At 40.0% G+C, this 12585-nt stretch overlaps 2 protein-coding genes across 2 annotated transcripts; one reads left to right on the top strand and one right to left on the bottom strand.

Annotated features, from left to right (window-relative positions):
• Positions 1–4398: 4398 nt before the first annotated feature.
• folr (folate receptor) lies at positions 4399–9988 on the bottom strand. The gene is made up of 5 exons (XM_003449255.5): positions 7782–9988; positions 5617–5747; positions 5295–5483; positions 4941–5076; positions 4399–4734 (listed from the first exon to the last, which is right to left on the bottom strand). Exons 2-5 carry the CDS (start codon positions 5743–5745, stop codon positions 4460–4462), a joined length of 729 nt encoding a protein of 242 aa, XP_003449303.1. The 5' UTR covers positions 5746–5747; positions 7782–9988; the 3' UTR covers positions 4399–4459.
• Positions 9989–10120: 132 nt separating this feature from the next.
• On the top strand, positions 10121–12443 carry anapc15 (anaphase promoting complex subunit 15). Its single transcript, XM_003449256.5, has 5 exons — positions 10121–10257; positions 10479–10600; positions 11183–11242; positions 11347–11487; positions 11662–12443. The coding sequence occupies exons 2-5, from the start codon at positions 10481–10483 to the stop codon at positions 11707–11709; spliced, it is 369 nt and encodes a 122-aa protein (XP_003449304.1). The 5' UTR covers positions 10121–10257; positions 10479–10480; the 3' UTR covers positions 11710–12443.
• The last annotated feature ends 142 nt before the right edge of the window (positions 12444–12585 follow it).

The raw sequence follows: 12585 nt of genomic DNA, 5'->3' as shown, positions 1-12585 counted from the left end.
GCGAATTTCCACTGCGTCATTTTATTGTAAAGGGGAAAGCACGTAAAGTGGGTTTCACGTCATGTCTATCACTAACGAACTTGACAAAAAAGAACAGCTGAAGATCTAATGTGATGGATAAACAGAAAGAGAAAGGAGGAAAGAAGATAGAGAATAAGTGAGCACAAGGTAAATTCATTTTAAGCTTCTTTACCCCTCTCTCCACTTCAAAAGAAATATTTGGCTTTACTCCTCTACATAGCTTTATGCAGATATTAGTGTTATGCACAGCAATACATAGTATATAATGCATTAATACAGTATATTATGGCTCAAATAATCTGCACCTTAACAATCTGCAATCTTAAAGTGCTTTGTAGGCATTGGTTGTATCAGTTGTACTTGGATGAGTTTTTCCTGTGAGATTACTAACATTTAAAATGTGGTTTAGTTGTTTTTTTCCAAAGTGACGAGTTTTAGTTTTTCATCCAAATGAATAAAAAGTTTCCAGTAACTGAAAGACACACTCCTACTCTTGTGTCCCGGTCACGTAGCCTACATAGTCAAAGCCTTGACTAATGCCACAGGGCTTTCCTCTTTGAATATCAGTGTGACCTACAGCCACTGAGGAGGCCCAGCTGCAGTCATTTCTCAGCCCAAGCTTCAATCCAGTTATGCAATCCTTTTCTTTTCCAGACCACACACATTCACATACACTCCCACAAGGTGTAACTGCCCACCTAAGGGCCAGTCTCACAAACCACAGGATGCAAGTAACCCAGCATTTTGAAATCTTTGCTCATTACACTGATTTAGCCTTTTTCCCCTGCCCAGAATCAAGTCTGACTCTTGAAGGGTGTTATAGAAAAAGCAAGAATATAGACATAAAGCAAGAGAGAGAGAGAGAGTGAAAGCTGGGCAGTCGACGTGTGTTGTCAATGACCTCAGAAAAGCTGAGTATTAATAGCCACAGGGACAGCAGCCATCCCAGTGCTATTTCTGGTTATGGCATCACACTGTGTGTGTGAGATGAATGTGAAACTGTAAAAGTATGTGGCTTAACAATGTGTCTGCATGCGGAGATCATAAAAGCATATTGCAAGATGTCTCATGAGTTTAAAACTACACTGTCAGCAAAACGTAGCGTAAATAACTCATTCATGTCTCTTTCGGCTAACCATAATTGTCTGCTGCAGTTGTTACAGCAGTCAAAACTATAACCACTCTAACAGCACACCAGTAATGCCCATTGCTGGGCAACACAAGGAAGACAACTTCATAGACACTTGATTCTTGAGATTTTGAGCCTGATGTGGAGGCCAAATTATAGGCTATTTTTTAGTACTCCACAATGTTAGCGTCATTTGTTATTGTGATGCATTGATGCCACACTTTTAGTTTCAGTTTCTATGTTTACTCTTTGATATTCACATGCAGAATTCGCTGACATTTAGAGAAATGTGTCTCCTTTATTATCTGTAAAACATTTTGTCTTCCACTGACTGTAACTCTGCTGCTTTGTAAGCATTAATTAGCCCAGTTTAGTTGCTTAGAGTAGCTAATGGTTGCTGGTGTCAGGGGAATGTTGCAATTGGTATTATTTTTAACATGATGAAATGCAAAAAGTCCATTGATATTTCAAGAATGGCTTTTTAAATTCTTACTTGCTGGACCAATTGTCTTTATACTGTCTTTATACTCACCTGCAGTCACTTTATGTACACCTGTTCAACTTCTTGTGAACAAAATGATCTAATAAGCCCATCATGTGACAGAAGCTCAGTGTGTTTAGGCATGTAGGCATGATCAAGTGGAGTTCAAGCTGAACATCAGAACGAGGAAGCAAGGTGATTTAAATGACTTTGAATGTGGCATGATTTTTAGTGCCAGCTAATCTGAATATTTCAGAAACTGTTTTCCCCACATAAATATATCTAGGATTTACAAATCACGGTCTGTAAAATAAGAAATATCCAGTCAGCGGCAGTTCTCTGAGTGAATGTCAGAGGTCAAAGGAGAATGGCCACACTGTTTTGAGCTGAAGGAAAAACAATAACCAAATAACCATTCGTTACACATCGGACCTTGACACGGATCTGCTGCAGTAGCCAAAGAACATGCCGGGTGTCACTCCTGTCTGTTAAGAACCAGAAACTGAGGCTGCATCTGAGGCTTTGCACAGGGTCACCAAAATTGGAGAAAAGATATTTGGAAAAACATTCCGATCATGGGATGGATCAGAATTTGGTGTAAATAGCATTAAAGCATGGATCCATCTGTCATGGTCCAACACTGGGTTGTTTGGTGTTTATCAGTCTCATCAGTCACTCTGTTTAAAAGTAGCTGTTTCTGCTCCCAGCCTCCACCAGATTGACAGCCTCCCCATCAGGCTGTTTTGCAACAACTTTGTTAACTTACCCTCTCAGTGTGTTAATGTTCTTTCGCCACATTTCCAGTTCCTCCTGGCTACATATGTATACATAATTTTCTCAGGGATAAATAAAAGTCTGATTCTGGCTGAAGAAGTGGTTTTCTCACCTGCAGAACGAAACTGTTTCCTTTCAGCTGGTCACCTTCTACTGTAAAGCTGTTTTGGAGCCCTCACCTCATTTCCCCATATACCTGTTCGCCCCCATCAATCAATGTCCACCTCTCCTGGGAAAAAAACAATGGGCAGACTCCCCAGGGTCCCCTCAGTGGTACCCCTCAGTTACAGATTTCCTCCGAGTGGTCAATAATCTTTTGAGTCCCCGTATAACTATTGGCCTGACCAGCCCTCCTGCCTCACATCAAAGGTTCAGGGTGCTGGTGACAGCTTAATGGTGTGGGGGATAATTCCTTGGCACACTTTGGCATCCTTAGTACCAACTGAGCACAATTTAAACACCACACCCTACCTGACTTATGTTGCTGACAATGCCATGTCCCTTTATGACCACGGTGTACCCATCTTCTGATGACTGCTTCCAGCAGGACAATGCTCCATGTCACAAAACTCAAGTCATCTCAAACTGATTTGTATAACATGACAAAGAGTTCACTGTGCTCAGAGTCCCTCCACTGTCACCACTAAATCCAATAAAGTACTTTTAGGATGTGGGATGTGGTGGCACAAATCTGCAGCATCTGCATGATGATGTCATGGCAATATGTACCAAAATCTCTCAGCAATGTTTCTTTAAAGTAGTTGTGATTGAGCGGGCACTGAGTGTACCTTGTTTACTATAAATAACCAACAAAATTTGGCAAAAATTTGGCAACCCGTCTTCTGTAATTCAAACTCTTTTATACAGAAGTTCTGTGGGTGTTGTTTATGCTGTCAGAAGAAACAGGAAAGACTAGGGTGAGATACACAGACTAAACTCGATATGCTAAATTAACAGTGGTATCACGAGGAAGGGTGTTGTTATCAGTATGAAAAACACAGCAACAGTTTATCATATCTGATGTCTGCATTTTGAAAACATTTACAGTGGTTTCATATGAGTTACAGCTTTTTCAAGTACTTATATGAAGTCTTGATTAAGTACAGGGTACATAAAATATGTATCTCAGTTTAATCCTTAAGCCTCCAAAGGGATCTGTGGTTACAATCAAAAGCCTTAATCAGAGACCTGATGGAGCACATTCACATGTGGCATTGACAGGCACACATCAAACACGTGTACACATGGAGGGAGTTAGGCTCTCACTCTTTTTCTCTCTCTGTCACAAACACACACACTCAGTGGACTGGAACCCCGTAATTACCGAGCAGCAGAGCCCACTAACCACTGGCTGGCCCCGGACTGATCATGTGATGGTGCGATCACTGGGGCCCAGCACAGAGAAACATTTTCCCACACTGCAGATCCAGGGTCAGTTTTACAGTTTCCCTCCTGGTCATTGAGGTTGTGAAGGGGTTATTAAGCTGATCCATAGACTGCACTTAAGAGAAATATCATTCCAGAGCTGTGCAGTAATACAGAATTTGGCATGTGTCTCTTCATGGCTTCTCCAGGAGCACGAGTTTATTTTTGTTTTATTTCCTCTGTCCACGCAGATCTTTGATTGTACAGTACTTGTCTGGACACAAAATTGCTGTGTTGGCTGATGAAATTATAATCTTGTGTGCTTTATGTCGGTTTTCTCTTTTTATCCTCAAGAGGAAGACGAAAAAGGAGAACTGCCAGCTGCTCCCCACAGTAATGAGAGTAGATGAAACAAGTTTTATGTATTGAGGATTATTAACTGATTTGGATTTCTGATGGTGATTATGCTGCTGTTTTAACTAATTACCCAGTATATTTCCAATCAGGTAACTTTTGTTATCAGAATATTTTTTGCATCATCAATACCTGACATTTTCTAGTTGCTATTTTTTACTAGAATGCCAGCCAAAGGGGTCTTACTGTATACGAAGTGGCTCAGGGACAGACAGAAAGGTGTAAGAAATCCGTTTTAATTTAAGGTGATACAGCAATGCTGAGAAACATTAATTTTAATGAATCATTACAGAGAGAGATGTGACAGCCAGGAAGAGCAGTGTTGGCAGAGCAGAGCTTTGCTGTTGCTGCCCATTGTTGAGGTAGTACTCAGCAACCTTCTTGTTGGGGTTTGTGCCGGTGAACCAGAGCTGCATGCATTTCTCAGAGGTTTTGGTGTACGTGGTATAGATATAAGAGTTGGACCAGATTTCTTCACACATGGATTTGGGTGTGGGGAAAACATCAGTCCACTTACTGCACTTGCTGCCTTCAGGGCATTTGTTGATACCTGTGACAGAATTGAAGACATTTGATTAATTTTAATAGTGTTGTTTCTGCATAGATGTAAATGTAAAACCAAAAACAACAACAAAAAAAACAAACTCTGTGTGAAAATGCTTTTGCAGAACTCTAAATATGCTTGCTGTGGTTTATAAGAGTAATGCAAGCACAAACATGCATGTCTGCTTTGTGTTTTCCAAGTATGGGCCCCACCTGAGCTCCAGTCCCAGCCCTTGTGCCAGTTAGTTTTGCAGGTGTAATCGTTCTTGCAGTCTTCCCACCAGGTTTCACAGTCCTCCTTACACAAAGGCACATCTAAGATGCGCTCCTTACGCCAGCTCTGATCCACCTACACACATGCACACCATTGGCTGGTTAGTATAATCAGTAATGAACTAAATAAGCCCCTTTCCGTCATAGCTGTAACTACTGCGTATATATAAAAATTCTGTTTCAGTTTGAACAACAGACCGTTTCAGTCCTTTCAACTTCCCGTGCTGCCATCTAGTGACAAAAATATAGACAAACATTAGACACTCAAATGCACACATGGATGAGAATACTCACTGGTTGTATCCAGGGTCCCAAGTGTGGTGAGCACTCATAAAAACAAGTGTCCTGGATGAAATGTTTCTTGCACTCCTTGCTCATAATACCACAGTGATTCCAGTTGAAGTTGTAGAGATAGGAAGCATCGTCATGGGCTTCTGCAGAGGTGTTGGCTGTGCAGCATGCATTATCTCGCCATGGAGAGCACTGGAAAAAGGAAACCAGAATCACTTTATGGATTTAGAACTAAAAAAAATGCTTTTTCCCACCAAGCTCCTTGGGGTTTAAATCAAGATAAGAAGGGAAACCTTAGTGACAGTGCCATGTTTGCAATTATCACCTGCTGGTACAGTTGTCCCTCAGGGCCAGGCTCTGTTTTGTGATGTTTTGCATCCATACACATGTTCAGTTTGTCCAGAGACATGGCTCCACTGGAGAGGGCAAGCAGCAAGGCCAAGACGGACCACATGACTGTAGGGGAAGGAAGCATCAACAGCAAGTTGTGGGAAAAATCTTAATATTGCTTATTAAGAGGCCAATAGTGGGAAGAAGGAAACAGTATGGGATAGCAGCCAACTCCCTGTGACCTCTAACCCGAGTCTGACAAACAGAATTTTGCTGACCTTAGTTAACTTTCTACCATCAGCAGGCAGGTGTCTGGATTGTTTGGTCATAGGTACTAATTGAATATTTTAACAGTATTTACAGTATTTAACAGCCCTGGTGTAGATCTCTTTCAGTAACAGAACTAGTCCCAAAGTTTAGAGTTTATGGTAATCCGGACAGTCCTTTTCTTTTTTTCTCTTCTTTTTTTTGTAAGAAGACTGATTTTAGCACGGTGGCCAGCACTGTTGCCAGACAGCAAGAAGGTCCTGAGTTCAATTCCACCATCAGGCCGGGGCCTTTCTGTGTGGCGTTTGCATGTTCTCCTCGTGTTTGCGTGGGTTCCCTCCGGGTACTCCAGCTTCCTCCCACCGTCTAAAGACATGCAGTTTGTGGGGATAGGTTAATTGATTAGTCTAAATTGCCCATAGGTGTGAATGTGAGTGTGAATGATTGTCTGTCTCTGTGTGTTAGCCCTGTGACAGACAGGCGACCTGTCCAGGGTGTACCCCGCCTCTCGCCCTATGAGAGCTGGGATAAGCTCCAGCCTCCCCGCGACCCTGAAAAGGAGAAGCGGAAGCGAATGGATGGATGGCATTCGGTCCCGATTCGATTCAATTTTGACTCAGGGAGAAATATTGTAATTCTCATCATTTATCAGTACATATCCACATTTTTATATCTATGTATAAAAACAAAGCTGACACTTGTGAGACTTTACCATCGGTGTAAGCATCACAGGAGATGCCTTTGTGTTAAGGTAAGTGAGGATAAAACTCAGAAAAACATGAAGGAGATTTTCTTGGCCTGGCTTTTTATAGCAGATAACCTTTAAAAATATTCTGCAGTAGGCAAAAAGCAGAAGAAAACCATGAATCAGCAGATGAACATTACCTGATGCTGAACAAAGCAGAGCAAAGTTACAGAGGTTTTATTAGAGAGCATTTTGCAATTCGGGATAATTTTAAAAAGTTTACATTTTTTTCATTGAACAACAGAAATTAGGCTTTCTTGTCGCAGGTCATTTTTGAAAAAACAAACAAACAAAAAACAGCAGCCGACAGCACTGAACACAACGGTAGACTGGTGCGTAATAAGCAGGCGAATAATGCAGAAAACAGAGATATTTCATGGTAAACTGGTCTCTTGAGTGCGCTGAGAGAGAGAAATAGCTGTGCAGGAAGTTTGATTTTATCGTGGTGGAAGCAAAACAGCAAAAGTCAGAGGGAATTCATGACGATGTTTATCAAATGCGAAGCATAGTTTTGATCTTCTTTTGCAGCTGGTTCAGTGAATTGTGGCCAGAGATTAATGAAACCTCCAGCTTCATAATCTTTCAGATGTCGGTTTTCAGCACCGACGGCACGCACGTGGACATGATCCGCGCTTTGTGTTCACTTCTTTTTGCGGAATCCGTTTACCTGCACTTTGTGAACCTTTTATCTAGAAAGGTGCTATATAAATAAATCTTTACTTAGTCTTTTTTACTTACTTTGTCCCACATGTGATTTTTCTCTCTGCTAATCTGACTTTCGGATTCTTTTAAGTACTAAACATAATACATGAGAAAGGTTTACCCACAATGCCACAACAATTAAATTGTGGCTCCTGAATGCAGTATAAAAATGCAAAAGGACACAATGTAAAGTATAAAGTGAACTCTGTCAGAGAGCAAATGTGCCTCTACACCTTTTTGCGTTTAAAACCCAAACATTATAAACATGAAAGATAAACTCACCAACGATTTTGTAAAGCTCTAATCATCATATATAGACGAAGTAATCCATATGCATGTAAATAGAAGTAGCTGTGTATTATCGTATAGTTTAGAAACAAAAAGTAGATGCAGCTGTGGTGAAAATTCATTTAGAGACCAAGTAATAATGAACAAATTCCCTTTACCTTTGGATTTGGTGATGACTCCTTTTTGAAGGGATGATCCTACAAAGCAGTATCTGCAGATCCCCTTTAACACACTTCTCAAGACCAAACAAGAATTTCCAAACACTGATTTGTGCCCGACTGCGTGTTTGTGTGTGTGCGTGTGTCGGACTGTGTGGGCAAAGTGTGAGCGAATGAATGTGAAAACTTGCTGTGCTTTTGACTAATTAGTTTTCAAAGTCCAAAGTCCATATCACGTGTGTGTGTGTGTGTGTCTCTGTGTGTGTGTGTTTAAGATGAAAGATGTAAGGAGTAGACATGTGACAAATTCAAAGACACCCCACCTCCAATGATACGGGTATCCAGTAGCTCTGATTTGCTGTGAACTTCAGGTCTGGGTCCCCTGGTCCCCTTCAGAGTGGTGGGTCACTTTAAATGACTATAATTACCATGTTCTAAGTTATCTCCATTACCCTATGATGAAATACTTCTGACCTGATTGGACTAGTATTCTCCAGGTGATTGTGCCTGCATCTGCAAGGTACAAGAGGTCACTGAACTGCTCTGATAATTATGAAAATGAAGTCAGTTATATTTTATGGCTTTCACAGTCACATGCACTCAATCAACATCTATGGGAGATTTTGGACCACCATGTAAGACCGTCCTCTCCACCGCCATCATAAACACCAAATGCAGGACTATCTTATAGAAGAGCGTTATTGCATATGGTCAGATAACTGTAGAACCAGTACCAGGCTATCTTTAAGCTACTTTAACACTCTTGATGTTGGATTTTTCTCTAATTTGTTACCAGTCTGTAGTTCCTGTGAGCATGTGATTTTCTAGTTTTATAACATCTGGCCATGAAGAATATCAGTGTTATCTCAAGGTCTAACCTGCTCACCACCACCCCCCCACACAGACACAGACACAGACACACACACACAGACACACACACACACACACACACACACACACACACACACACACACAAGCTGTCGTGACATGGCAGCGTGACCTGGAATGACAATAAGAAGATCAAAAGGATGGTAAGTAAGATCTTTTTAGTGCTGTCATCATGACAAAGAAAAATTAAACATTACAAGCACCCTCAAGAGAGTAATGTCTTTGCATGTGCATAAATGTGCTTATGCTTGAGGTTAACGTTTTAAACTTACTGATAAGAATGTTCAACTTCAGCAGCATTTACAGAAACCAGCCATGAACTACGACAGAAATTCTGTTATCTCAGCAGCTTCCTATAGTTTGAAAGAGAGATTGTGTTAGGGGTTGCTTAAAGCTGATATACACTAATGACATAATACATACTGCCCTTACTACTACTACTACTACTACTACTACTAATAATAATAATAATAATAATTTATGGCAGATGCTACTCTTCCAGACAGATACAGTACTGTGCAAAAGTCATGACTCACCTCTCATTTCTTTATATTTTGCTTCCAAGAAATCAGAGTATAAAGTGATCTTGAGGTATAGTTCTCCAACCTCTTCGAAGGTCTTTCAATGTGTTTTGAAAACTATTTTTTTTCACTCATCTTCAATCCAGTCCTGGTTCCTTACAGTTTAAAGAAAAAAGTTTTCTTTGTTTGTTAAGCCACTTACCACTGACCTATGAATTCATCAAGCATATCAATCATTCACCTAACTCAAGGGATAAACAAATGTTGTGGCTACATGTAGTCGATGAAAGATGGTTCAGTTGATCCATCTACTGTTCATCAAAGCTCAATGGTCTTAGTGGAAGGGTGGCTGTCGAGAAACCATTCTTAAAGAAGAGCAACAGGGAGAAAAGACAAATTACACAAGCACTGGACTGAAAACCAGTGGAAACAGGTCTGATGGAGTGATGATTTCAAATTTGAAATTCTTAGTTTAAATCATTATGCATTTGTACACAAGAGGTCAGGAGAGGTAAAGCAGTGAGTGTCTAAAGCTATCTGTAAAACATGGTGGTGGCTATGCAAAAGGGAGCCAACATGCCGAGAGGAGCTTTGAATGTCTTTCAAGAAGCCTGGCGAACTATTCCTGAAGTCTACTTAAAGAAAGGACAAGAACACTTGACTAGACTAAGGGATCTCTTTATCCTCTTTTTATATTCAGCTTCTGTGTTGTTCTTCCAGTTCAACCTGTTGTTGATGATGATGACATCCCAGTTCTCCTTCAGCTTGTCAACACCATTTTCAGGATAGTCATAAAATGAAATGAAATAAAGACAAATAACATGTTTTATTGCATATACGGATCGTTAATATCGCTGTAACACATTTTAGTTAAAGCTCATTAGTGTTTCTACTTTATTTAGAACCTCTCGTGCCACAGATGTGGCTCACGCTCCGAAAAGGGAACCTTTATGGAGAGCCGCTGGAGAAAAGAGGACTCTTTATGGGTGAACACCAGCAGTTTCCGGTAAAATTTGTTTTGAATTTTTTGTCGAGCTGCTGACAGGGACTCAGACTGTGGATTTCGGGTAAGGTTAAGCACGATGTTATTTTATTGTTTGATTATATCACATCATTTTCAATCCACAATATCAGGGGAGTGTTAGATTTTAGAGTCTGTGAGTCTGGAGGACTTTTAAATCGACCGTTAATGACGTATTAGCTGTTCCTCTGTCGTTTGTTGTCTTAACGCAAACTCCGGCTTCAGTTTTCTTTCTGTTTTGTGGGATTTATTTCTGTTGTGTGACAGAAATGTCCACGCTGTTTCCGTCGTTGCTGCCCCGGATAACGGAGTCTCTGTGGTTTAATCTGGACCGACCGTGTGTGGATGAGACCGAGCTGCACCAGCAAGAGCAGCAACACCAGACCTGGGTAAAGGCTCCCCAGAGCAATTATAGACTTGTATTTTCCATCTTTATGCTATTTTGTTGCTTGCAGTTCACTTACGATGCGTTTATATATTGATTTTGCGCATGTTAGTTTGTAATTTATTAGTTTGAGTATTTGCGAAAGGCTAAAAGTCATATAGAAGTCATATAGTCTGCTATAATTACTTGTGGCTTTTTTATTTTTCCTTTATCAGAATCAAAATAATAAATAAACTTATAAATAAATCTTAATCCCAGGAGGAAATCATTCTAACTTGAAATATAAATAAGAGAAACAGAAAGTGTAAACACTATATATATAAAAGAGTAAAACTAAGGCACTCAAAGTGCAATTTTTAGTCAAAATTAAATGTTCCAACGTTAAAACAATACAATACAATACTATACACAGTACGGTGTGAAAGATTGTTCAGTACTTAGCATAACTTGGACAGTATTGTCCTTTCTGAAACCTCAGATCAGTCAAGCTCCACAGCTGCAACATCTCTGGCCATGCATGATCAGTCTATGCATCCTATTATGAGACTTCATACACTTTAATATGTGCAAACTGTCTCTACCGTAGCTGCAGAGTATTGCTGAGAAAGACAACAACCTGATGCCCATTGGAAAACCAATTTTTGAGGTAACGGAAAAAGAATTTTAAACACAAAATAGACAAAGTGTGAAACAGAGTGGCTACATACTTTGTTCCCCTCCATTCATGCTCTCTGCATTTACTGGGTGCAGGCAGGCTACGAAGAGGAGGAAGAAGAAGATGATGAAGATGAAGAAGACAGCGAGGAAGACTCAGAAGATGAAGAGGACATGCAGGACATGGATGAGATGAACGACTACAATGAGTCACCTGATGATGGCGAGATCAATGAGGTGCTTTTCTTTATGATTTGAATAATTTTTTTTTCCAGGCGACAGTGTCACAAACCCAATGGTCATGAGGTGTTTTAGTGTTAAGACTTGGTAAAAATACATGTATCTAAATTTAATTCCATTTCTTTCCTTTACCAAAAATGCCTCTAATCTAGCTTGGTTTCTTTCTGTCAGGTGGATATGGAAGGACCAGACCAAGACCAAGACCAGTGGATGATTTAAGATGATACTGGTTTTCATCAGGCCGGCCCTGGGTTTCCACTCAATGCTTAAAATACAACTACTGCTCTTCAGTCTCTGACATGTTTTTATGTGTGAAATTATGGAAAGAATAATACTGAAGAATCACCATAAGATACTTTGAGAAATCAGTGCATTTTTCTAACTTAAATTTAATTACAATTGACAGTGTGTGATGGTGGAAAATAATCAAAGTGGCTCCAAGTGTGTGGTGCTCTTAAGTAGGTGTTGTTTTTGTATCAGGAAAATCTTCACGCAGTGGTAGCAGCAGGCCCAGTGATCCATTATGTAAACCTTGAACTTTTGCTATCTACAGTTATGCAGAGCAGCGTCTGTAACCAGCAGACTAAGCATAACCATAACGTCAAGTCAGCAAAATAACTTATTGAACTATGCAAGAGTCACCCAGTTGCTTTACCATATAGTCCTGTTCTGTTTCCCAGCAGTGTTTTGTATGTTACAGAAATACCTTCAGCAGAGGATTCATAAAACCCCAGGACATGTATTCTGTTCAGACACTTTTTATATTTTGAACTATGTCGGAAGCAAAAGATGCTAACAAATATTTAAATGTGAGACACAGAGTTCTGTCATGGTCATGTTGTAGAATATTTAACCATGGCATTCCCTACTTCTACTGAAGTTGTAAATTATTTTAACTGAACCATGTTTCTGTTTTTGTGTATTTGAATTTATTAATAAAATATAAGAAAATGTGACGCGTCACTTGTAGTTCAATAACAATTTTGAGAATTTTGGTGGTGGGATGTCCAAGGTTTATATAATTAGACTTTAACTGCAGGAAAGATTTTAAGAATTAATGCTGGCAGTTATCATCTGAAGGAAGACGGGCGATTA

The sequence above is a fragment of the Oreochromis niloticus genome, linkage group LG14 (genome assembly GCF_001858045.2).
Source record: "Oreochromis niloticus isolate F11D_XX linkage group LG14, O_niloticus_UMD_NMBU, whole genome shotgun sequence".
In the NCBI taxonomy this organism is placed as follows: domain Eukaryota; kingdom Metazoa; phylum Chordata; class Actinopteri; order Cichliformes; family Cichlidae; genus Oreochromis; species Oreochromis niloticus.
Note: the sequence above shows the minus strand (reverse complement) of the source record. Positions and strands in the feature narration are given on the sequence as shown.

Coding starts and splice junctions, on each gene's coding strand:
- anapc15 (XM_003449256.5), top strand. CDS start 10,481: ATGTCCACGCTGTTTCCGTCGTTGCTGCCCCGGATAACGGAGTCTCTG. Junction 10,601..11,182: donor AGCAGCAACACCAGACCTGG/GTAAAGGCTCCC, acceptor TCTCTACCGTAG/CTGCAGAGTATTGCTGAGAA. Junction 11,488..11,661: donor ATGATGGCGAGATCAATGAG/GTGCTTTTCTTT, acceptor TCTTTCTGTCAG/GTGGATATGGAAGGACCAGA.
- folr (XM_003449255.5), bottom strand. CDS start 5,745: ATGTGGTCCGTCTTGGCCTTGCTGCTTGCCCTCTCCAGTGGAGCCATG. Junction 5,484..5,616: donor AGGGACAACTGTACCAGCAG/GTGATAATTGCA, acceptor TCCTTTTTCCAG/TGCTCTCCATGGCGAGATAA. Junction 5,077..5,294: donor TGGGACCCTGGATACAACCA/GTGAGTATTCTC, acceptor GCATGTGTGTAG/GTGGATCAGAGCTGGCGTAA.